We start from the raw sequence: 25,064 nt of genomic DNA, 5'->3' as shown, positions 1-25,064 counted from the left end.
TGAAGTTTAGTGTTTTTTATTATTTCCCATCACCATAAATCATATTTAATCACTGAACAGTAGCAGACCTAACTTCATCTGTTCCTGACTCTGGATAGTGGATTAAAAAGACCATCAATCTCCAATGATATTAAAGTACTATTCTGAACATTACTGATATACTGAGTGGCAAGTCAAGATATCTGCTGGTTTTATTGTTTGGTCAATAGCACCACCTGCTGGACAGGTTTAATGTTGCTGGACTGAGCAGTATGGGAGGATGAAAGATGACACATTTAGGGCCGGTTTCCTGGACATCTACATTGAACATACTTTTTAGTCCAGGACTAAGATTAATCTGTGTCTGGGAAACCAGTCCATATAGTTTAGTAGAAAGTAAGTGATACCAGCTTGTAGTGGGCTGACTAGTCCTGAATTGTCCTTTAGTTCCTGGACCATTTTCCATGCAGCTCCAGGTGACAGAGAACACATCAATTAGGACCAACAAGCTGATCAATGATACTGAGGAGAATTACATAGAGACAGAGGACCAACTGAGAAAACATATCAATGGTTCTGAATGACAACCAATATACATCAACACCAGACATCATGATTCATGGAAATGTACAAGATTAAAACATTACAATTACAAAAATATGAAAACAATGAATTTTAATTCATAACAAATCAGTTTACCAGTTCAGCAGAACCAGAGAAAAGTGGAAAATATCCAATCCTAAACCCAGGATAGAGGGGCTGAGTGAATGTGGTCTGGACTCTGTGGAGGAGGGTCATTGTGTCAGAGACACTGTAGAAGGACAGAGTACCTGCCTTGTGATCCAGGTACACTCCTACTCTGGAGGACTGAGGGCCTGATACTTTAGTCTCAACATTATTGTGTCTGAAACAATAACCACCTCTATAGTACTTTAAACTCCAGGACTTGTTATTGTCTCCAAATCCACTATCTGTTCTGCTGATGTCTTTATATGAGACTGCTGTATCAACATTACCAGTCCACTTCACCTCCCAGTAACAGCGTCCAGACAGACCCTCTCTACACAGAACCTGACAGTAGTTGGTGAATCTGTCTGGATGGTCAGGATATGGTTGTTCTTGGTCTGTACAGGTCACCTTTCTGTTCCCTTCAGACAGAGAGAGGTGTGTGTGTGCTGTGTTTGGGTCCAGTGTGAGCTGACAGGAATCTGGGAGAAGAGCAGAGCAGAGACCAATGAGGAGAGTCAGAACAATAAGTTAAGTCAGATACTGTATCTACCCTGTCTTTGATTAGAGCACAGCAGAGATCAAATCAGAGAAATATGAGGAGTCAGATAGATACCCAGTCTTTGATTAGATCTACTATTGCTATATATTTCTAGAGGGATTGTTAGGAGTGTCAGTAAAAAGAGACTGTTAGTTACTTCACAATAAAGAGACTCACATTGTAACAACTGTTCTCTGGTCTTGGGCTCTGGAGGCAGTACAACATCCCCTATATTCACTACAGACACACAAACACATTGACAGAGAGAGGGAATGTTATCATCAGACCATATTCCACATGTATATGACTCGTAGGGAACTTTCAATGGTCTAAAGTTGATGTTCTTATTGTTTTCAACACACCTGTAGTGGAGATCTTGGTCCATTCTCCTTTAAGGAAGTCTTCTAGTTTCTCTCTCAGTTCAGACACAGTCTTACTCACATCTCCAAAGTACTGAAGAGGACGGACAACGATGCTGGGTAAGTCTGAAGATACACTGATACTGGAGAGAGACTGATAACTCTGGAGAGAGAGAGAGAGGGACAGAGGGAGAGCGAGGGACAGAGGGAGAGCGAGGGACAGAGGGAGAGACAGAGGGAGAGCGAGGGACAGAGGGAGAAACAGAGGGAGAGCGAGAGGGGGACAGAGAGAGAGAGAGAGAGAGAGAGAGGGACAGAGAGAGAGAGGGGGATGGACAGAGAGAGAAAGGGGAACAGAGAATGACAAAGACAGACAGAGGTAGGGGAAAGAGAGAGACAGAGGGACAGAGACAGAGGGAGAGAGAGACGGACAGACAGAGGGAGAGAGAGACGGACAGAGAGAGGGAGAGGGACAAACAGAGAGAGAGAGAGGGACAGACAGAGAGAGAGGGACAGAGAGAGAGGGAGGGACAGAGAGGGACAGAGAGAGAGAGAGAGAGACGGACAGAGAGAGAGAGAGGGACGAACAGAGAGAGAGAGGGACAGACAGAGAGAGAGGGACGGACAGAGAGAGAGGGACGGACAGAGAGAGAGGGACGGACAGAGAGAGAGGGACGGACAGAGAGAGAGAGAGGGACAGAGAGAGAGAGACGGACAGAGAGAGAGAGACGGACAGAGAGAGAGAGAGGGACAGAGAGACGGACGAACAGAGAGAGATAGATGGACAGAGAGAGAGAGAGAGAGATGGACGGACAGAGAGAGAGAGATGGACGGACAGAGAGAGAGAGAGGGACGGACAGAGAGAGAGAGAGAGATAGGGACGGACAGAGAGAGCGAGAGATAGGGACGGACAGAGAGAGCGAGAGATAGGGACGGACAGAGAGAGAGAGAGGGACGGACAGAGAGAGAGAGAGGGACAGAGAGAGAGAGAGGGACCGACAGAGAGAGAGGGACCGACAGAGAGAGAGGGACCGACAGAGAGAGAGGGACCGACAGAGAGAGAGGGACCGACAGAGAGAGAGGGACCGACAGAGAGAGAGGGACCGACAGAGAGAGAGGGACCGACAGAGAGAGAGGGACCGACAGAGAGAGAGGGACCGACAGAGAGAGAGGGACCGACAGAGAGAGAGGGACCGACAGAGAGAGAGAGAGGGACAGACAGAGAGAGAGGGACGGACAGAGAGAGAGACAGGGACGGACAGAGAGAGAGACAGTGACGGACAGAGAGAGAGACACGGACAGAGAGAGAGAGAGAGGGACAGAGACAGACAGGACAACCTAATGATGTAGATGAATAGTTTCACATGAAGTTAATTTCATATCACATGTAACAAGACAGTTTAGTTACCTGGAGGAAATGGATGTGATCCTCTGTGTGTGAGAGCTGCTCCAGCTCAGTGCTTCTCTTCCTCAGCTCAGCTATCTCCTGCTTCAGTTGCTCCAGGAGTCCTTCAGCTTGACTCACTTGAGCCTTCTCTTGGGCTCTGATCAGCTCCTTCACCTCAGAGCTCCTTCTCTCAATGGAGCGGATCAGCTCAGTAAAGATCTGATCACTGTCCTCCACTGCTGACTGTGCAGAGCGCTGGAGAGAGAGAGAGAGAGAGAGAGAGAGAGAGAGAGAGAGAGAGAGAGAGAGAGAGAGAGAGAGAGAGAGAGAGAGAGAGAGAGAGAGAGAGAGACAGAGAGAGAGAGAGAGAGAGACAGTAGGTACAGTAGCCTCTGCAACTCATGAGTCAGAACGCTGCCACCCTGTTCTCCAGGTCCACCAGGCCATGTCCCCTCTCCTGGACAGGCAGGTACAGAACACCTCTTGGTCCTGCTCTACTCTCCTCCCTCCTGGACAGACAGGTACAGAACACCTCTTGGTCCTGCTCTACTCTCCTCCCTCCTGGACAGACAGGTACAGAACACCTCTTGGTCCTGCTCTACTCTCCTCCCTCCTGGACAGACAGGTACAGAACACCTCTTGGTCCTGCTCTACTCTCCTCCCTCCTGGACAGACAGGTACAGAACACCTCTTGGTCCTGCTCTACTCTCCTCCCTCCTGGACAGACAGGTACAGAACACCTCTTGGTCCTGCTCTACTCTCCTCCCTCCTGGACAGACAGGTACAGAACACCTCTTGGTCCTGCTCTACTCTCCTCCCTCCTGGACAGGCAGGTACAGAACACCTCTTGGTCCTGCTCTACTCTCCCCCCTCCTGGACAGACAGGTACAGAACACCTCTTGGTCCTGCTCTACTCTCCTCCCTCCTGGACAGGCAGGTACAGAACACCTCTTGGTCCTGCTCTACTCTCCCCCCTCCTGGACAGACAGGTACAGAACACCTCTTGGTCCTGCTCTACTCTCCCCCCTCCTGGACAGACAGGTACAGAACACCTCTTGGTCCTGCTCTACTCTCCTCCCTCCTGGACAGACAGGTACAGAACACCTCTTGGTCCTGCTCTACTCTCCTCCCTCCTGGACAGACAGGTACAGAACACCTCTTGGTCCTGCTCTACTCTCCTCCCTCCTGGACAGACAGGTACAGAACACCTCTTGGTCCTGCTCTACTCTCCCCCTCCTGGACAGACAGGTACAGAACACCTCTTGGTCCTGCTCTACTCTCCTCCCTCCTGGACAGACAGGTACAGAACACCTCTTGGTCCTGCTCTACTCTCCTCCCTCCTGGACAGACAGGTACAGAACACCTCTTGGTCCTGCTCTACTCTCCTCCCTCCTGGACAGACAGGTACAGAACACCTCTTGGTCCTGCTCTACTCTCCTCCCTCCTGGACAGACAGGTACAGAACACCTCTTGGTCCTGCTCTACTCTCCTCCCTCCTGGACAGACAGGTACAGAACACCTCTTGGTCCTGCTCTACTCTCCTCCCTCCTGGACAGACAGGTACAGAACACCTCTTGGTCCTGCTCTACTCTCCTCCCTCCTGGACAGACAGGTACAGAACACCTCTTGGTCCTGCTCTACTCTCCTCCCTCCTGGTACCCCCTCCAGTAGCCTGTTAAGTGTTAAGTAGCAGACTAGGTGAAAAATCTGTAAATCGCCTTTTTTAGGCAGATTTAGGCACTTAACCCTGGTGGCTCTGGATAAGAGTGTCTGCTAAATGACTCACATGTAAACTAAAATACAAAGTTAACTAGATATCATCTGTGTCATTTATAGCCTGGCACAGATAGTAAAACTACATTAAATACAACGTTAACTAGATATCATTTGTGTCATTTATAGCCTGGTACAGATAGTAAAACTACATTAAATACAACGTTAACTAGATATCATCGCCACATAACTTATGTGGAATTTAAAAGACACCGTTAACGTTACCGTTAGCTAGCTAACAACGTCTGTTACACTGTAACTTACCGGCAGCCTCACATAAAAACGTATTGGTTAACAAAGCTTTGATTATGACCAAAGTCTATAGTAGTGAAAAGTCTCTCTCTCTATTGTAACTTACCACAAATTGCCATCATAGCCTATCTACATGAATGTGTCCTGTCAGAGTCTTTTCCTCTCCGTTAACCATTAGCTAGCAGTCTCGAGCCACAGCTGACGTTGACCACAATGAGCTACAAGTAGGACTGACGTCACTAGCGGTGCAGCAGCCTCTGCAGCAGCAGCCTCCCCCGGGTCCTAGTGCCCGCCCGGTAACACGGTTAAGATGCGATGGAACGGTTGACGGGAAAACAACAAATCACAGAGAAAATATATTGACTGATATATTGAATTGTTTAGGGTAGCTTTAGCTTTGGCTTTAATAAATTCAGAAAATACTTGAAAACTAAAATAAAAAAGAATAGTAGCCCTCCTCAGGAACCACAAAACCCTCACAGACCAACTTCTTCTTCTATGATATAATGGCGGTCCACAAACCAACGTTAAAGGTGCATGGCGCCACCTACTGTGCTGGAGTGTGTTCAATCACGTTTTACACCACTCTAAATCCTCCTACCTAACTCAGAACTTCTGAGAAAATAAAAAAAGAGTCCTACTAACTTCTAATAGACCCTCCCCCATCCCCCAAATCCCTTCCAAACCCCCCCAACCCCGTCCAACTTCAATGACCCTACACTTCAATTTTTCCCTCTTTATGATAATACTAATAAAACACCCTTCCAACTAACCCTACACTCATTAAAAACCCACTACCCCATTCCACTACTTTGACCCTATCTGCTCCTGCACCATGCCAACTAACCCTACACTCATTAAAAACCCACTACCCCATTCCACTACTTTGACCCTATCTGCTCCTGCACCATGCCAACTAACCCTACACTTATTAAAAACCCACTACCCCATTCCACTACTTTGACCCTATCTGCTCCTGCACCATGCCAACTAACCCTACACTTATTAAAAACCCACTACCCCATTCCACTACTTTGACCCTATCTGCTCCTGCACCATTCCAACTAACCCTACACTCATTAAAAACCCACTACCCCATTCCACTACTTTGACCCTATCTGCTCCTGCACCATGCCAACTAACCCTACACTTATTAAAAACCCACTACCCCATTCCACTACTTTGATCCTATCTGCTCCTGCACCATGCCAACTAACCCTACACTCATTAAAAACCCACTACCCCATTCCACTACTTTGACCCTATCTGATCCTGCACCATGCCAACGACCTGGGAGGACGGGACACCACCACTCAACACACCCTGGAACTCTTCTGAAGTCAAATCTCGTATGACCAAATACTTCTCTGGTTCTGAACTCTTCACCACACCTTCTACCTCACTTAACTCTCCCTCATCCATTTCCATTTCACCTCCAGAACTCAGTCTGGCGCACGACTCACTCTGTTTGCGCTTGAATTATAACATTTGAAATGTCTCTTCTTTTGAAAATAAATGTTAGTGTAATGTTTACTGTTCATTCATGATTGTTTATTATCTACTTCACTTCTTTGCCATAGTAAAGATATGTTTCCCATGCCAATAAAGATCTTTGAATTGAATAGAGAGAGAGCTCCATGTTAATGTATAGGGGACATGAGTCAGTCATGGTTACTCATGGTTATGTGATGAGGTAGCCCCGCCTGCTACTTCTAAATCAGTGTCGGTCCAATAGGGAATGTCCTCTTGGTGTAACGGTCAAGATGTTGGTTTCTCCCACGGTAGACCTGGGTTCATATCCCGTCAGTTACATTAAACAGTCTATTCTCTGAAAGGGGTCCAGACAGCCTGTTCCCAACAGTGGGGTCAGTGGGATTGGATAGGGGCCCCTCTCTCTCTCTCTCTGATTGGAGGAGAGAAGTGAAATGGTGTGTCTCCTCTGGTCAACAATACTCACCTTGAAAGACTCCACAGCCTGTTGGAGCTCCTTCAGCTCCTTCTCTCTCTCCTGGAATCTCTGCTGGACCTTCTGCTGACTCATCCCCAGCTGCCTCTGTGGAGAATCACTCTTCAATGAGCTATCAAGCTTTATTAGTCCAGTAGATCAATAGTATAGTAATGTGACATAGGACCCATAGAGAGGAAGGTCTACAATCCTGAGGAAGTCCCTTTACAATATGATATTATGTTGCTATGTGAATGATTATAGTTTTTATGGTAGGCCTACATGTATCAAGGGGTTGAGACTGAACTTTGGACTCATAAAAGGCCATTCAGAATGATAATAGTGTTTGACTTTAGAAAATGGTGATACATTTGGAGAATCTGGGTTAACATATCTATATACTCAAGGTTTGTGTTCATATTTGTGGATCAATTTAATTTGAATGATCTCATATTCAAACAGATTTAGTTCCTACTGTATCTTTAATTCTTTGTTTATCAGACAGTCACCAACAAGTTGCTCTGGTCTTACCTGTTTCTCAGTCCTCTCTGCTGCAGCTGACACTGTATCATGGCCTTTATGTTCATCCATTGTACACAGCAGACAGATACACTGCTGATCGGTACGACAGTAAACCTCCAGCAGTTTGTCATGATGTGAGCAGATCTTCTCCTGTAGTTGTGCGGTGGCTTTGACCAGCTTGTGCTTCTTCAAAGGATGAAATTCATAGTGAGGTTGGAGGTGAGTCTCACAGTAAGAGGCCAGACACACCAGACAGGACATGAGGGCTTTCTGCTTTCTGGTCCCAGTGCAGAAATCACACGCCACATCTCCAGGTCCAGCATAGCACAGAGCAGGAGGGGGAGCAGCCTGGAGTCCTGTCTTCCTCAGTTTCTCCACCAGCTCAGCCAACATGTTATTTTTCATCAGCGTAGGCCTTGGAGTGAAGGTATGTCTGCACTGAGGACAGCTATAGACCCCTTTCAGAACATCCTGATCCCAGCAGCCCTCAATACAGCTCCTACAGTAACTGTGTCCACAGGGGATGGTGACCGGCTCCTTCAGTAGATCCAGACAGACAGAACAACAGAACTGGTCCTGGTCCAGCAGAACTCCCTGCTGAGCCATTTTGACGGTTGTTCACTCTCACAAAGACAGACGACAGAGAGAATCAGATCAGTTTCGTTTCCACATAAGAGAGTGTGTGAAGGGGAGGGACTTCCTGGTTCTGCCAGAGGGGTGGGGTTAGAAGGAGGGAGGGAGAGAGAGAGAGGAATGGAGGAAGAGAGAGAGGAACTGCATGCAACAGCAAGAGGGAGACAAATAGTTTTGTTCCAAGGTTAGAGCCCTTAACATGGAACAAATGACATAATGAATCTTAAAATGTGAGTTGTTAGAATATCTGAAGGGTAACAGTTTCTATGAAGTACGTCTGTATCATTATTTTAATGACCTTTATAATGCCTTATAATACACCTATGTGTTGTAATTAATCAATAAGGCCTGAGGAAGTATACAGTTCATTCATGATTGAATATTCATGAATATACAGTATCAGATGTTATTGTGGGTGTAGTGAAATGCTTGTGTTCCTGGCTCAAGCAGTGCAGTAATATCTAACATTGCTTGTGTTCCTGGCTCCAACGGTACAGTAATATCTAACAATGCTTGTGTTCCTGGCTCCAACAGTGCAGTAATATCTAACAATGCTTGTGTTCCTGGCTCCAACAGTGCAGTAATATCTAACATTGCTTGTGTTCCTGGCTCCAACAGTGCAGTAATATCTAACATTGCTTGTGTTCCTAGATCCAACAGTGCAGTAATATTTAACAATGCTTGTGTTCCTCGCTCACAGAGGTCAAATCTAGAAAGTAAAAGAAAATATTAGGACAAACATTGATATATATACACTGCTCAAAAAAATAAAGGGAACACTAAAATAACACATCCTAGATCTGAATGAATGACATATTCTTATTAAATACTTTTTTTCTTTACATAGTTGAATGTGCTGACAACAAAATCACACATAAATTATCAATTAAAATCAAATTTATCAACCCATGGAGGTCTGGATTTGGAGTCACACTCAAAATTAAAGTGGAAAACCACACTGATCCAACTTTGATGTAATGTCCTTAAAACAAGTCAAAATGAGGCTCAGTAGTGTGTGTGGCCTCCACGTGACTGTATGACCTCCCTACAACGCCTGGGCATGCTCCTGATGAGGTGGCGGATGGTCTCCTGAGGGATCTCCTCCCAGACCTGGACTAAAGCATCCGCCAACTCCTGGACAGTATGTGTGATTTTGTGCAACGTGGCGTTGGTGGATGGAGCGAGACATGATGTCCCAGATGTGCTCAATTGGATTCAGGTCTGGGGAACGGGCGGGCCAGTCCATAGCATCAATGCCTTCCTCTTGCAGGAACTGCTGACACACTCCAGCCACATGAGGTCTAGCATTGTCTTGCATTAGGAGCAACCCAGGGCCAACCGCACCAGCATATGGTCTCACAAGGGGACTGAGGATCTCATCTCGGTACCTAATGGCAGTCAGACTACCTCTGGCGAGCACATGGAGCGCTGTGCGACCCCCAAAGAAATGCCACCCCACACCATGACTGACCCACCGCCAAACCGGTCATGCTGGAGGATGTTTCAGGCAGCAGAACGTTCTCCACGGCGTCTCCAGACTCTGTCACGTCTGTCACATGTGCTCATGTGCTCAGTGTGAACCTGCTTTCATCTGTGAAGAGCACAGGGCGCCAGTGGCGAATTTGCCAATCTTGGTGTTCTCTGGCAAATGCCAAACGTCCTGCACGATGTTGGGCTGTAAGCACAACCCCCACCTGTGGACGTCGGGCCCTTATACCACCCTCATGGAGTCTGTTTCTGACCGTTTGAGCAGACACATGCACATTTGTGGCCTGCTGGAGGTCATTTTGCAGGGCTCTGGCAGTGCTCCTCCTTGCACAAAGGCGGAGGTAGCGGTCCTGCTGCTGGGTTGTTGCCCTCCTACGGCCTCCTCCACGTCTCCTGATGTACTGGCCTGTCTCCTGGTTGCGCCTCCATGCTCTGGACACTACGCTGACAGACACAGCAAACCTTTTTGCCACAGCTCGCATTGATGTGCCATCCTGGATGAGCTGCACTACCTGAGCCACTTGTGTGGGTTGTAGACTCCGTCTCATGCTACCACTAGAGTGAAAGCACCGCCAGCATTCAAAAGTGACCCAAACATCAGCCAGGAAGCATAGGAACTGAGAAGTGGTCTGTGGTCACCACCTGCAGAACCACTCCTTTATTGGGGGTGTCTTGCTAATTGCCTATAATTTCCACCTTTTGTCTATTCCATTTGCACAACAGCATGTGAAATGTATTGTCAATCAGTGTTGCTTCCTAAGTGGACAGTTTGATTTCACAGAAGTGTGATTAACTTGGAGTTACATTGTGTTGTTTAAGTGTTCCCTTTATTTTTTTGAGCAGTGTAGTTAATTAATATTTACATGATTAATTCAATATATATATGTATATACTGTGTACTGTGATGTGATGCATAGACAATTTGGAGTACATCTGTAGTATATCTGAAGAATAGTATATGTACAGTAGTAGTTAAATAGGACAGGCCTTGACTAGAATACAGTATATACATATGAAGTGGACAGTAGTAGTTAAATAGGACAGGCCTTGACTAGAATACAGTATATACATATGAAGTGGACAGTAGTAGTTAAATAGGACAGGCCTTGACTAGAATACAGTATATACATATGAAGTGGGTAAAACAGTACACATTATTAAAGTGACCAGTGATTCCATGACTATGTACACAGGGCAGCAGCCTCTAAGGTGCAGGGTAGAATAACCGGGTGGTAGTCGTCTAGTAACAGTGACTAAAGTTCAGGACAGGGTAGAGTAACCGGGTGGTAGTCGTATAGTGACAGTGACTAAAGTTCAGCACAGGGTAGAGTAACCGGGTGGTAGCCGTCTAGTGACAGTGACTAAAGTTCAGGACAGGGTAGAGTAACCGGGTGGTAGTCGTCTAGTAACAGTGACTAAAGTTCAGGACAGGGTAGAGTAACCGGGTGGTAGTCGTCTAGTGACTAAAGCAGGGTGAACAGGCCGTGGCTCGGGTGGCTGAGATCCTTGATGATCTTCTTGGCCTTTTCTGTGACACCGGGTGCTGTAGATGTCCTGGAGGGCAGGCAGTGTGCCCCCGGTGATGCGTTGGGCTGAACGCACCACCCTCTGGAGAGCCCTGCAGTACCAGGTGGTGATACAGCCCGACAGGATGCTCCCGATGGTTCATCTGTAAAAGTTTGTGAGGGTCTTATGGGCCGAGCCACATTTCATCAGCCTCCTGAGGTTGAAGAGGTGCTGTTGTGCCTTCTTCATCACACTGTCTGTGTGGGTGGACCATTAAGATTGTCAGTGATGTGTGACTTGAAGCATCGATATGGATGAAGACGTGTTCCCTTTCTACGATCAGCTCCTTCGATTTGATGATGTTGAGGGAGAGGTTATTTTCCTGGCCTACTCTGCCAGGGCCCTCACCTCCTCCCTGTAGGCTGTCTCGTCAATGTTAGTAATCAGACATACCACTGTTGTGTCGTCTGCAAACTTGATGATTGATTTAGAGACGTGTGTGGCCTCGCAGTCATGTGTGAACACGGAGTACAGGAGGGGGCTGAGTACACACCCTTGTGGGGCCCCTGTATTGAGGATCAGCGTAGAGGAGGGGGCTGAGTACACACCCTTGTGGGTTCTCTGTATTGAGGATCAGAGTACAGGAGGGGGCTGAGTACACACCCTTGTGGGTTCCCTGTATTGAGGATCAGAGTACAGGAGGGGGCTGAGTACACACCCTTGTGGGGCCCCTGTATTGAGGATCAGAGTACAGGAGGGGGCTGAGTACACACCCTTGTGGGTCCCCTGTATTGAGGATCAGCGTAGAGGAGGTTGTTGTATCTTCTTGTCTAAAACATACTAAAGAAAACAACTGTTCTTTAAAACATAAGTCCTTCTTTATTCACGTTAACCGGAGCCGTATCGTGTTCTCCAACTCCTCTGCGCGTCGCCTAAGTGGTCCGATCCGATACAATATGCCACATTGTCACGCCCTGACCGTAGAGAGCTTTTTATGTCTCTATTTTGGTTTGGTCAGGGTGTGATTTGGGTGGGCATTCTATGTTCATTTTTTATGTTTTGTATTTCTGTGTGTTTGGCCGTGTGTGGTTCTCAATCAGAGGCAGCTGTCTATTGTTGTCTCTGATTGAGAACCATACTTAGGTAGCTTTTCCCCACCGATGCTTTGTGGGTAGTTATTTTCTGTTTTGTGTTATTGCACCTGACAGGACTGTTTTGGTTTTCGTTCATTTCTCTTTGTTATTTTTGTTATGAGTGTTCAGTTGAAATAAGAACACTTTCCACGCTGCGCTTTGGTCCACACCGTCTGATACAGGAGTGTCTGGGCTTCTCTACCTGACCCTCTCATTACAACAGGCTGCCCTGGTGGGTCTGATACAGGAGTGTCTGGGCTTCTCTACCTGACCGTCTCATTACAACAGGCTGCCCTGGTGGGTCTGACACAGGAGTGTCTGGGCTTCTCTACCTGACCGTCTCATTACAACAGGCTGCCCTGGTGGGTCTGATACAGGAGTGTCTGGGCTTCTCTACCTGACCGTCTCATTACAACAGGCTGCCCTGGTGGGTCTGATACAGGAGTGTCTGGGCTTCTCTACCTGACCGTCTCATTACAACAGGCTGCCCTGGTGGGTCTGATACAGGAGTGTCTGGGCTTCTCTACCTGACCGTCTCATTACAACAGGCTGCCCTGGTGGGTCTGACACAGGAGTGTCTGGGCTTCTCTACCTGACCGTCTCATTACAACAGGCTGCCCTGGTGGGTCTGATACAGGAGTGTCTGGGCTTCTCTACCTGACCGTCTCATTACAACAGGCTGCCCTGGTGGGTCTGATACAGGAGTGTCTGGGCTTCTCACCTGACCGTCTCATTACAACAGGCTGCCCTGGTGGGTCTGATACAGGAGTGTCTGGGCTTCTCTACCTGACCGTCTCATTACAACAGGCTGCCCTGGTGGGTCTGATACAGGAGTGTCTGGGCTTCTCTACCTGACCGTCTCATTACAACAGGCTGCCCTGGTGGGTCTGATACAGGAGTGTCTGGGCTTCTCTACCTGACCTCATTACAACAGGCTGCCCTGGTGGGTCTGACACAGGAGTGTCTGGGCTTCTCTACCTGACCGTCTCATTACAACAGGCTGCCCTGGTGGGTCTGATACAGGAGTGTCTGGGCTTCTCTACCTGACCGTCTCATTACAACAGGCTGCCCTGGTGGGTCTGACACAGGAGTGTCTGGGCTTCTCTACCTGACCATCTCATTACAACAGGCTGCCCTGGTGGGTCTGATACAGGAGTGTCTGGGCTTCTCTACCTGACCGTCTCATTACAACAGGCTGCCCTGGTGGGTCTGATACAGGAGTGTCTGGGCTTCTCTACCTGACCGTCTCATTACAACAGGCTGCCCTGGTGGGTCTGATACAGGAGTGTCTGGGCTTCTCTACCTGACCGTCTCATTACAACAGGCTGCCCTGGTGGGTCTGATACAGGAGTGTCTGGGCTTCTCTACCTGACCCTCTCATTACAACAGGCTGCCCTGGTGGGTCTGATACAGGAGTGTCTGGGCTTCTCTACCTGACCGTCTCATTACAACAGGCTGCCCTGGTGGGTCTGATACAGGAGTGTCTGGGCTTCTCTACCTGACCGTCTCATTACAACAGGCTGCACTGGTGGGTCTGATACAGGAGTGTCTGGGCTTCTCTACCTGACCGTCTCATTACAACAGGCTGCACTGGTGGGTCTGATACAGGAGTGTCTGGGCTTCTATACCTGACCTCATTACAACAGGCTGCCCTGGTGGGTCTGATACAGGAGTGTCTGGGCTTCTCTACCTGACCGTCTCATTACAACAGGCTGCCATGGTGGGTCTGATACAGGAGTGTCTGGGCTTCTCTACCTGACCGTCTCATTACAACAGGCTGCCCTGGTGGGTCTGATACAGGAGTGTCTGGGCTTCTCTACCTGACCGTCTCATTACAACAGGCTGCCCTGGTGGGTCTGATACAGGAGTGTCTGGGCTTCTCTACCTGACCGTCTCATTACAACAGGCTGCCCTGGTGGGTCTGACACAGGAGTGTCTGGGCTTCTCTACCTGACCGTCTCATTACAACAGGCTGCCCTGGTGGGTCTGATACAGGAGTGTCTGGGCTTCTCTACCTGGCCGTCTCATTACAACAGGCTGCCCTGGTGGGTCTGATACAGGAGTGTCTGGGCTTCTCTACCTGACCGTCTCATTACAACAGGCTGCCCTGGTGGGTCTGATACAGGAGTGTCTGGGCTTCTCTACCTGACCTCATTACAACAGGCTGCCCTGGTGGGTCTGATACAGGAGTGTCTGGGCTTCTCTACCTGACCTCATTACAACAGGCTGCCCTGGTGGGTCTGATACAGGAGTGTCTGGGCTTCTCTACCTGACCGTCTCATTACAACAGGCTGCCCTGGTGGGTCTGACACAGGAGTGTCTGGGCTTCTCTACCTGACCGTCTCATTACAACAGGCTGCCCTGGTGGGTCTGATACAGGAGTGTTTGGGCTTCTCTACCTGACCGTCTCATTACAACAGGCTGCCCTGGTGGGTCTGATACAGGAGTGTCTGGGCTTCTCTACCTGCCCGTCTCATTACAACAGGCTGCCCTGGTGGGTCTGATACAGGAGTGTCTGGGCTTCTCTACCTGACCTCATTACAACAGGCTGCCCTGGTGGGTCTGATACAGGAGTGTCTGGGCTTCTCTACCTGACCGTGTCATTACAACAGGCTGCCCTGGTGGGTCTGATACAGGAGTGTCTGGGCTTCTCTAACTGACCGTCTCATTACAACAGGCTGCCCTGGTGGGTCTGATACAGGAGTGTCTGGGCTTCTCTTCCTGACTGTCTCAATACAACAGGCTGCCCTGGTGGGTCTGATACAGGAGTGTCTGGGCTTCTCTACCTGACCGTCTCATTACAACAGGCTGCCCTGGTCGGTCTGATACAGGAGTGTCTGGGCTTCTCTACCTTACCGTCTCATTACAACAGGCTGCCCTGGTGGGTCTGATACAGGAGTGTCTGGGCTTCTCTACCTGACCTCATTACAACAGGCTGCCCTGGTGGGTCTGACACAGGAGTGTCTGGACTTCTCTACCTGACCTCATTACAACAGGCTGCCCTGGTGGGTCTGATACAGGAGTGTCTGGGCTTCTCTCCCTGACCGTCTCATTACAACAGGCTGCCCTGGTGGGTCTGATACAGGAGTGTCTGGGCTTCTCTACCTGACCGTCTCATTACAACAGGCTGCCCTGGTGGGTCTGATACAGGAGTGTCTGGGCTTCTCTACCTGACCGTCTCATTACAACAGGCTGCCCTGGTGGGTCTGACACAGGAGTGTCTGGGCTTCTCTACCTGACCGTCTCATTACAACAGGCTGCCCTGGTGGGTCTGATACAGGAGTGTCTGGGCTTCTCTACCTGACCGTCTCATTACAACAGGCTGCCCTGTTGGGTCTGATACAGGAGTGTCTGGGCTTCTCTACCTGACCGTCTCATTACAACAGGCTGCCCTGGTGGGTCTGACACAGGAGTGTCTGGGCTTCTCTACCTGACCGTCTCATTACAACAGGCTGCCCTGGTGGGTCTGATACAGGAGTGTCTGGGCTTCTCTACCTGGCCGTCTCATTACAACAGGCTGCCCTGGTGGGTCTGATACAGGAGTGTCTGGGCTTCTCTACCTGACCGTCTCATTACAACAGGCTGCCCTGGTGGGTCTGATACAGGAGTGTCTGGGCTTCTCTACCTGACCTCATTACAACAGGCTGCCCTGGTGGGTCTGATACAGGAGTGTCTGGGCTTCTCTACCTGACCTCATTACAACAGGCTGCCCTGGTGGGTCTGATACAGGAGTGTCTGGGCTTCTCTACCTGACCGTCTCATTACAACAGGCTGCCCTGGTGGGTCTGACACAGGAGTGTCTGGGCTTCTCTACCTGACCGTCTCATTACAACAGGCTGCCCTGGTGGGTCTGATACAGGAGTGTTTGGGCTTCTCTACCTGACCGTCTCATTACAACAGGCTGCCCTGGTGGGTCTGATACAGGAGTGTCTGGGCTTCTCTACCTGCCCGTCTCATTACAACAGGCTGCCCTGGTGGGTCTGATACAGGAGTGTCTGGGCTTCTCTACCTGACCTCATTACAACAGGCTGCCCTGGTGGGTCTGATACAGGGGTGTCTGGGCTTCTCTACCTGACCGTGTCATTACAACAGGCTGCCCTGGTGGGTCTGATACAGGAGTGTCTGGGCTTCTCTACCTGACCGTGTCATTACAACAGGCTGCCCTGGTGGGTCTGATACAGGAGTGTCTGGGCTTCTCTAACTGACCGTCTCATTACAACAGGCTGCCCTGGTGGGTCTGATACAGGAGTGTCTGGGCTTCTCTTCCTGACTGTCTCAATACAACAGGCTGCCCTGGTGGGTCTGATACAGGAGTGTCTGGGCTTCTCTACCTGACCGTCTCATTACAACAGGCTGCCCTGGTCGGTCTGATACAGGAGTGTCTGGGCTTCTCTACCTTACCGTCTCATTACAACAGGCTGCCCTGGTGGGTCTGATACAGGAGTGTCTGGGCTTCTCTACCTGACCTCATTACAACAGGCTGCCCTGGTGGGTCTGACACAGGAGTGTCTGGACTTCTCTACCTGACCTCATTACAACAGGCTGCCCTGGTGGGTCTGATACAGGAGTGTCTGGGCTTCTCTACCTGACCGTCTCATTACAACAGGCTGCCCTGGTGGGTCTGATACAGGAGTGTCTGGGCTTCTCTACCTGACCGTCTCATTACAACAGGCTGCCCTGGTGGGTCTGATACAGGAGTGTCTGGGCTTCTCTACCTGACCTCATTACAACAGGCTGCCCTGGTGGGTCTGATACAGGAGTGTCTGGGCTTCTCTACCTGACCGTCTCATTACAACAGGCTGCCCTGGTGGGTCTGATACAGGAGTGTCTGGGCTTCTCTACCTGACTGTCTCATTACAACAGGCAGCCCTGGTGGGTCTGATACAGGAGTGTCTGGGCTTCTCTACCTGACCGTCTCATTACAACAGGCTGCCCTGGTGGGTCTGATACAGGAGTGTCTGGGCTTCTCTACCTGACCGTCTCATTACAACAGGCTGCCCTGGTGGGTCTGACACAGGAGTGTCTGGGCTTCTCTACCTGACCGTCTCATTACAACAGGCTGCCCTGGTGGGTCTGATACAGGAGTGTCTGGGCTTCTCTACCTGACCGTCTCATTACAACAGGCTGCCCTGGTGGGTCTGACACAGGAGTGTCTGGGCTTCTCTACCTGACCGTCTCATTACAACAGGCTGCCCTGGTGGGTCTGATACAGGAGTGTCTGGGCTTCTCAACCTGACCGTCTCATTACAACAGGCTGCCCTGGTGGGTCTGATACAGGAGTGTCTGGGCTTCTCTACCTGACCTCATTACAACAGGCTGCCCTGGTGGGTCTGATACAGGAGTGTCTGGGCTTCTCTACCTACCGTCTCAATACAACAGGCTGCCCTGGTGGGTCTGATACAGGAGTGTCTGGGCTTCTCTACCTGACCGTCTCATTACAACAGGCTGCCCTGGTGGGTCTGATACAGGAGTGTCTGGGATTCTCTACCTGACCGTCTCATTACAACATGCTGCCCTGGTGGGTCTGATACAGGAGTGTCTGGGCCTGACGTGGTCTGACCTGTAATGTCAATCTCTTGCCTGTCTGTCTGCTCACACTCAGGTACATGGAACACGTGTCTCCTATTTCTCCTGTATGGAACTCCCTCAGGTGTCATTACATCATGTGACCTGGTTGCCACTGTTTTCACCACCCGGGCCTCAACGCTCCATGTTTTCCCATCATGCATTTCCCCCCTATCATTTGGACTGAGTGCACGGAGCACCTTGGACCCTTTGTCATAGTACCTTTTCTGTTCCCTCTTTCCTCTCCGTTTGTTAAGAATCACCTCGTCCTGCTGCTCTGTTTCTAGGAGGACAACCTAGTGTGGAGTTTCCTGTTGAACAACAGCTCTGCAGGAGACAGACCAGGTTTTAGTGGAGTAGCCCTCTAGTTTAACAAGATACGGATCTGTCTTTGAGTCCAGAGCTTTCTTAACCAGTAGTTTGACTGTTCTGACACCGTTCTCCTCTAACCCATTAGACTGTGTGTACAGTGGGCTGAAGGGGACATGCTTGAACCCCTACAGCTGATCAAAATCACTGAAAGCTGAACAGCTGAACTGTGAGGTGTTGTCCGTACGGACTACCTCTGAGACCCCATGACGAGCAAAGAATGACTCAATGTGAGTTATCAGCTGAACTGTGAGGTGTTGTCCGTACGGACTACCTCTGAGACCCCATGACGAGCAAAGAATGACTCAATGTGAGTTATCAGCTGACTAGCAGTAGTGTCCTTCAGCAAAGCTGTCTGGGTAATGAGAGTCCATCAGTAGAACATGGTTCTCTCCCTCCAGAGAACAGACATCTAGTCCTACTTGGTCCCATGGTCTCAATACCTCTTCTTCCTCAACCCTCATTGGCTCTTTGCTCTGTTTTGACCTGTATTTCTGGCATGTTCCACAGGCTCTGACTGTCTGCTCTATATCACCATTCATCTTGGGCCAGAATAACACTGCTTCTGTACGTCGTTTTGACTTTTCCATCCCTAGATGGTCCTGGTGTATTTTGATCAGCATGTTGTTCTGTAATTCATGAACCCTTAAACAGAATTCCATCCAGTACAGATATCTCATCCCTGTATTGACCATAATGGTAGGGTATAGGTCAACTCCCTCCAGTACAGATATCTCATCCCTGTATTGACCATAATGGTAGGGTATAGGTCAACTCCATCCAGTACAGATATCTCATCCCTGTATTGACCATAATGGTAGGGTATAGGTCAACTCCCTCCAGTACAGATATCTCATCCCTGTATTGACCATAATGGTAGGGTATAGGTCAACTCCCTCCAGTACAGATATCTCATCCCTGTATTGACCATAATGGTAGGGTATAGGTCAACTCCCTCCAGTACAGATATCTCATCCCTGTATTGACCATAATGGTAGGGTATAGGTCAACTCCCTCCAGTACAGATATCTCATCCCTGTATTGACCATAATGGTAGGGTATAGGTCAACTCCATCCAGTACAGATATCTCATCCCTGTATTGACCATAATGGTAGGGTATAGGTCAACTCCCTCCAGTACATATATCTCATCCCTGTATTGACCATAATGGTAGGGTATAGGTCAACTCCCTCCAGTACAGATATCTCATCCCTGTATTGACCATAATGGTAGGGTATAGGTCACCTCCCTCCAGTACAGATATCTCATCCCTGTATTGACCATAAAGGTAGGGTATAGGTCAACTCCCTCCAGTACAGATATCTCATCCCTGTATTGACCATAATGGTAGGGTATAGGTCAACTCCCTCCAGTACAGATATCTCATCCCTGTATTGACCATAATGGTAGGGTATAGGTCAACTCCCTCCAGTACAGATATCTCATCCCTGTATTGACCATAATGGTAGGGTATAGGTCAACTCCATCCAGTACAGATATCTCATCCCTGTATTGACCATAATGGAAGGGTATAGGTCAACTCCCTCCAGTACAGATATCTCATCCCTGTATTGACCATAATGGTAGGGTATAGGTCAACTCCCTCCAGTACAGATATCTCATCCCTGTATTGACCATAATGGTAGGGTATAGGTCAACTCCCTCCAGTACAGATATAGATATCTCATCCCTGTATTGACCATAAGGGTAGGGTATAGGTCAACTCCCTCCAGTACAGATATCTCATTCCTGTATTGACCATAATGGTAGGGTATAGGTCAACTCCCTCCAGTACAGATATCTCATCCCTGTATTGACCATAATGGTAGGGTATAGGTCAACTCCCTCCAGTACAGATATCTCATCCCTGTATTGACCACAATGGTAGGGTATAGGTCACCTCCCTCCAGTACAGATATCTCATCCCTGTATTGACCATAATGGTAGGGTATAGGTCAACTCCCTCCAGTACAGATATCTCATCCCTGTATTGACCATAATGGTAGGGTATAGGTCAACTCCCTCCAGTACAGATATCTCATCCCTGTATTGACCATAATGGTAGGGTATAGGTCAACTCCCTCCAGTACAGATATCTCATCCCTGTATTGACCATAATGGTAGGGTATAGGTCAACTCCATCCAGTACAGATATCACATCCCTGTTGACCATAATGGTAGGGTATAGGTCAACTCCCTCCAGTACAGATATCTCATCCCTGTATTGACCATAATGGTAGGGTATAGGTCAACTCCCTCCAGTACAGATATCTCATCCCTGTATTGACCATAATGGTAGGGTATAGGTCAACTCCCTCCAGTACAGATATCTCATCCCTGTATTGACCATAATGGTAGGGTATAGGTCAACTCCCTCCAGTACAGATATCTCATCCCTGTGTTGACCATAATGGTAGGGTATAGGTCAACTCCCTCCAGTACAGATATCTCATCCCTGTATTGACCATAATGGTAGGGTATAGGTCAACTCCCTCCAGTACAGATATCTCATCCCTGTATTGACCATAATGGTAGGGTATAGGTCAACTCCCTCCAGTACAGATATCTCATCCCTGTATTGACCATAATGGTAGGGTATAGGTCAACTCCATCCAGTACAGATATCTCATCCCTGTATTGACCATAATGGTAGGGTATAGGTCAACTCCCTCCAGTACAGATATCTCATCCCTGTATTGACCATAATGGTAGGGTATAGGTCAACTCCCTCCAGTACAGATATCTCATCCCTGTATTGACCATAATGGTAGGGTATAGGTCAACTCCCTCCAGTACAGATATCTCATCCCTGTATTGACCATAATGGTAGGGTATAGGTCAACTCCCTCCAGTACAGATATCTCATCCCTGTATTGACCATAATGGTAGGGTATAGGTCAACTCCCTCCAGTACAGATATCTCATCCCTGTATTGACCATAATGGTAGGGTATAGGTCAACTCCCTCCAGTACAGATATCTCATCCCTGTATTGACCATAAGGGTACAGCTTGTACAGACCACCTGCATGTTATGTCTTCAATCACCTTTAACAAACACTCATCTTCTGCAGCAGCAGGTGAAATAACTGTCCACATTTCATCTGAGACGGGCAACTCTTTCTGATAAGGTTTACATGTATGGTGTCGTCCTGCTCCTATATCTGGTTTGGTTCTGAGCTGTCTAAAGCTCTGGACAATGTGTCTGCCACTAACAATTCTTTCCCTGGTCTGTACTCCAGTTGCAAGTCATATTTGTGGAGTTTTAGAGACAGTCTCTGTAGCCTTGGTGGTGTGTATGTTAGACCTTCTTTACAATAGTAACCAGAGGTATATGATCTGTTTCTGTCCACACTGTTTTACCATAGATAAACACATGGACTTTATCACATGCATATGACAGTGGCAATGCCTCTTTGTCAATCTGATCATAGTTCCACTCAGAAGTTGTCAGAGCCCTGGAGTCATATGTGACTGGGCGCCATCTAGTGCCATACTGCTGTAACAACACAGTACCTAAACCTGCTTTAGAGGCATCTGGACACCACCTAGTATCATACTGCTGTAACAACACAGCACCTAAACCTGCTTTAGAGGCATCTGGACACCACCTAGTATCATACTGCTGTAACAACACAGCACCTAAACCTGCTTTAGAGGCATCTGGACACCACCTAGTATCATACTGCTGTAACAACACAGCACCTAAACCTGCTTTAGAGGCATCTGGACACCACCTAGTATCATACTGCTGTAACAACACAGCACCTAAACCTGCTTTAGAGGCATCTGGACACCACCTAGTATCATACTGCTGTAACAACACAGCACCTAAACCTGCTTTAGAGGCATCTGGACACCACCTAGTATCATACTGCTGTAACAACACAGCACCTAAACCTGCTTTAGAGGCATCTGGACACCACCTAGTATCATACTGCTGTAACAACACAGCACCTAAACCTGCTTTAGAGGCATCTGGACACCACCTGGTGTCATAATGCTGTAACAACACAGCACCTAAACCTGCTTTAGAGGCATCTGGACACCACCTGGTATCATACTGCTGTAACAACACAGCACCTAAACCTGCTTTAGAGGCATCTGGACACCACCTAGTATCATACTGCTGTAACAACACAGCACCTAAACCTGCTTTAGAGGCATCTGGACACCGCCTAGTATCATACTGCTTCCTTGTCTAGACTGATCTGCCAAAACCCTGATGAGGCGTCTAGCTTTGAGTAGTATTTATCCCCTGTTATGTCCCTGAAAATTTACTATGACAACCTGAACCTTGTGAGAGGTCTGTGTCCTCCTCCACAGTTGTAACACTGTTTTCTATATGCTGGGTACTGGTGAGGTCTGTGTTCTCCTCCACAGTTGTAACACTGTTTTCTATATGCTGGGTACTGGTGAGGTCTGTGTTCTCCTCCACAGTTGTAACACGGTTGTCTATATGCTGGGTACTGGTGAGGTCTGTGTCCTCCTCCACAGTTGTAACACTGTTTTCTATATGCTGGGTACTGGTGAGGTCTGTGTCCTCCTCCACAGTTGTAACACTGTTGTCTATATGCTGGGTACTGGTGAGGTCTGTGTCCTCCTCCACAGTTGTAACACGGTTGTCTATATGCTGGGTACTGGTGAGGTCCTTGTCCTCCTCCACAGTTGTAACACTGTTGTCTATATGCTGGGTACTGGTGAGGTCTGTGTTCTCCTCCACAGTTGTAACACTGTTTTCTATATGCTGGGTACTGGTGAGGTCTGTGTCCTCCTCCACAGTTGTAACACTGTTGTCTATATGCTGGGTACTGGTGAGGTCTGTGTTCTCCTCCACAGTTGTAACACTGTTTTCTATATGCTGGGTACTGGTGAGGTCTGTGTCCTCCTCCACAGTTGTAACACTGTTGTCTATATGCTGGGTACTGGTGAGGTCTGTGTTCTCCTCCACAGTTGTAACACTGTTTTCTATATGCTGGGTACTGGTGAGGTCTGTGTCCTCCTCCACAGTTGTAACACTGTTGTCTATATGCTGGGTACTGGTGAGGTCTGTGTTCTCCTCCACAGTTGTAACACTGTTTTCTATATGCTGGGTACTGGTGAGGTCTGTGTCCTCCTCCACAGTTGTAACACTGTTGTCTATATGCTGGGTACTGGTGAGGTCTGTGTTCTCCTCCACAGTTGTAACACTGTTTTCTATATGCTGGGTACTGGTGAGGTCTGTGTCCTCCTCCACAGTTGTAACACTGTTTTCTATATGCTGGGTACTGGTGAGGTCTGTGTCCTCCTCCACAGTTGTAACACTGTTTTCTATATGCTGGGTACTGGTGAGGTCTGTGTTCTCCTCCACAGTTGTAACACTGTTTTCTATATGCTGGGTACTGGTGAGATCTGTGTTCTCCTCAACAGTTGTAACACTGTTTTCTATATGCTGGGTACTGGTGAGGTCTGTGTCCTCCTCCACAGTTGTAACACTGTTTTCTATATGCTGGGTACTGGTGAGGTCTGTGTCCTCCTCCACAGTTGTAACACTGTTTTCTATATGCTGGGTACTGGTGAGGTCTGTGTTCTCCTCCACAGTTGTAACACTGTTTTCTATATGCTGGGTACTGGTGAGGTCTGTGTTCTCCTCCACAGTTGTAACACGGTTGTCTATATGCTGGGTACTGGTGAGGTCTGTGTTCTCCTCCACAGTTGTAACACTGTTGTCTATATGCTGGGTACTGGTGAGGTCTGTGTCCTCCTCCACAGTTGTAACACTGTTGTCTATATGCTGGGTACTGGTGAGGTCTGTGTCCTCCTCCACAGTTGTAACACTGTTTTCTATATGCTGGGTACTGGTGAGGTCTGTGTCCTCCTCCACAGTTGTAACACTGTTGTCTATATGCTGGGTACTGGTGAGGTCTGTGTCCTCCTCCACAGTTGTAACACTGTTGTCTATATGCTGGGTACTGGTGAGGTCTGTGTCCTCCTCCACAGTTGTAACACTGTTTTCTATATGCTGGGTACTGGTGAGGTCTGTGTCCTCCTCCACAGTTGTAACACGGTTGTCTATATGCTGGGTACTGGTGAGGTCTGTGTCCTCCTCCACAGTTGTAACACTGTTGTCTATATGCTGGGTACTGGTGAGGTCTGTGTCCTCCTCCACAGTTGTAACACTGTTTTCTATATGCTGGGTACTGGTGAGGTCTGTGTCCTCCTCCACAGTTGTAACACTGTTTTCTATATGCTGGGTACTGGTGAGGTCTGTGTCCTCCTCCACAGTTGTAACACTGTTTTCTATATGCTGGGTACTGGTGAGGTCTGTGTCCTCCTCCACAGTTGTAACACTGTTTTCTATATGCTGGGTACTGGTGAGGTCTGTGTTCTCCTCCACAGTTGTAACACTGTTGTCTATATGCTGGGTACTGGTGAGGTCTGTGTCCTCCTCCACAGTTGTAACACTGTTTTCTATATGCTGGGTACTGGTGAGGTCTGTGTTCTCCTCCACAGTTGTAACACTGTTTTCTATATGCTGGGTACTGGTGAGGTCTGTGTTCTCCTCCACAGTTGTAACACTGTTTTCTATATGCTGGGTACTGGTGAGGTCTGTGTTCTCCTCCACAGTTGTAACACTGTTTTCTATATGCTGGGTACTGGTGAGGTCTGTGTTCTCCTCCACAGTTGTAACACGGTTGTCTATATGCTGGGTACTGGTGAGGTCTGTGTTCTCCTCCACAGTTGTAACACTGTTTTCTATATGCTGGGTACTGGTGAGATCTGTGTTCTCCTCCACAGTTGTAACACTGTTGTCTATATGCTGGGTACTGGTGAGGTCTGTGTCCTCCTCCACAGTTGTAACACTGTGTTCTATATGCTGGGTACTGGTGAGGTCTGTGTTCTCCTCC

The 25,064-nt window shown here is 48.4% G+C and overlaps 1 protein-coding gene across 1 annotated transcript; it reads right to left on the bottom strand.

Annotated features, from left to right (window-relative positions):
- LOC139577490 (tripartite motif-containing protein 16-like) lies at window positions 1-8,172 on the bottom strand. The gene is made up of 6 exons (XM_071404508.1): window positions 7,494-8,172; window positions 6,975-7,070; window positions 3,014-3,247; window positions 1,609-1,768; window positions 1,424-1,483; window positions 1-1,187 (listed from the first exon to the last, which is right to left on the bottom strand). The coding sequence occupies exons 1-6, from the start codon at window positions 8,088-8,090 to the stop codon at window positions 670-672; spliced, it is 1,665 nt and encodes a 554-aa protein (XP_071260609.1). The 5' UTR covers window positions 8,091-8,172; the 3' UTR covers window positions 1-669.
- Window positions 8,173-25,064: the final 16,892 nt, after the last annotated feature.

Source organism: Salvelinus alpinus, chromosome 6 (assembly GCF_045679555.1).
Source record: "Salvelinus alpinus chromosome 6, SLU_Salpinus.1, whole genome shotgun sequence".
NCBI lineage: Eukaryota > Metazoa > Chordata > Actinopteri > Salmoniformes > Salmonidae > Salvelinus > Salvelinus alpinus.
Note: the sequence above shows the minus strand (reverse complement) of the source record. Positions and strands in the feature narration are given on the sequence as shown.

Coding starts and splice junctions, on each gene's coding strand:
- LOC139577490 (XM_071404508.1), bottom strand. CDS start 8,090: ATGGCTCAGCAGGGAGTTCTGCTGGACCAGGACCAGTTCTGTTGTTCT. Junction 7,071..7,493: donor CAGAGAGGACTGAGAAACAG/GTAAGACCAGAG, acceptor GATTCTCCACAG/AGGCAGCTGGGGATGAGTCA. Junction 1,484..1,608: donor GACCAAGATCTCCACTACAG/GTGTGTTGAAAA, acceptor GTGTGTCTGTAG/TGAATATAGGGGATGTTGTA.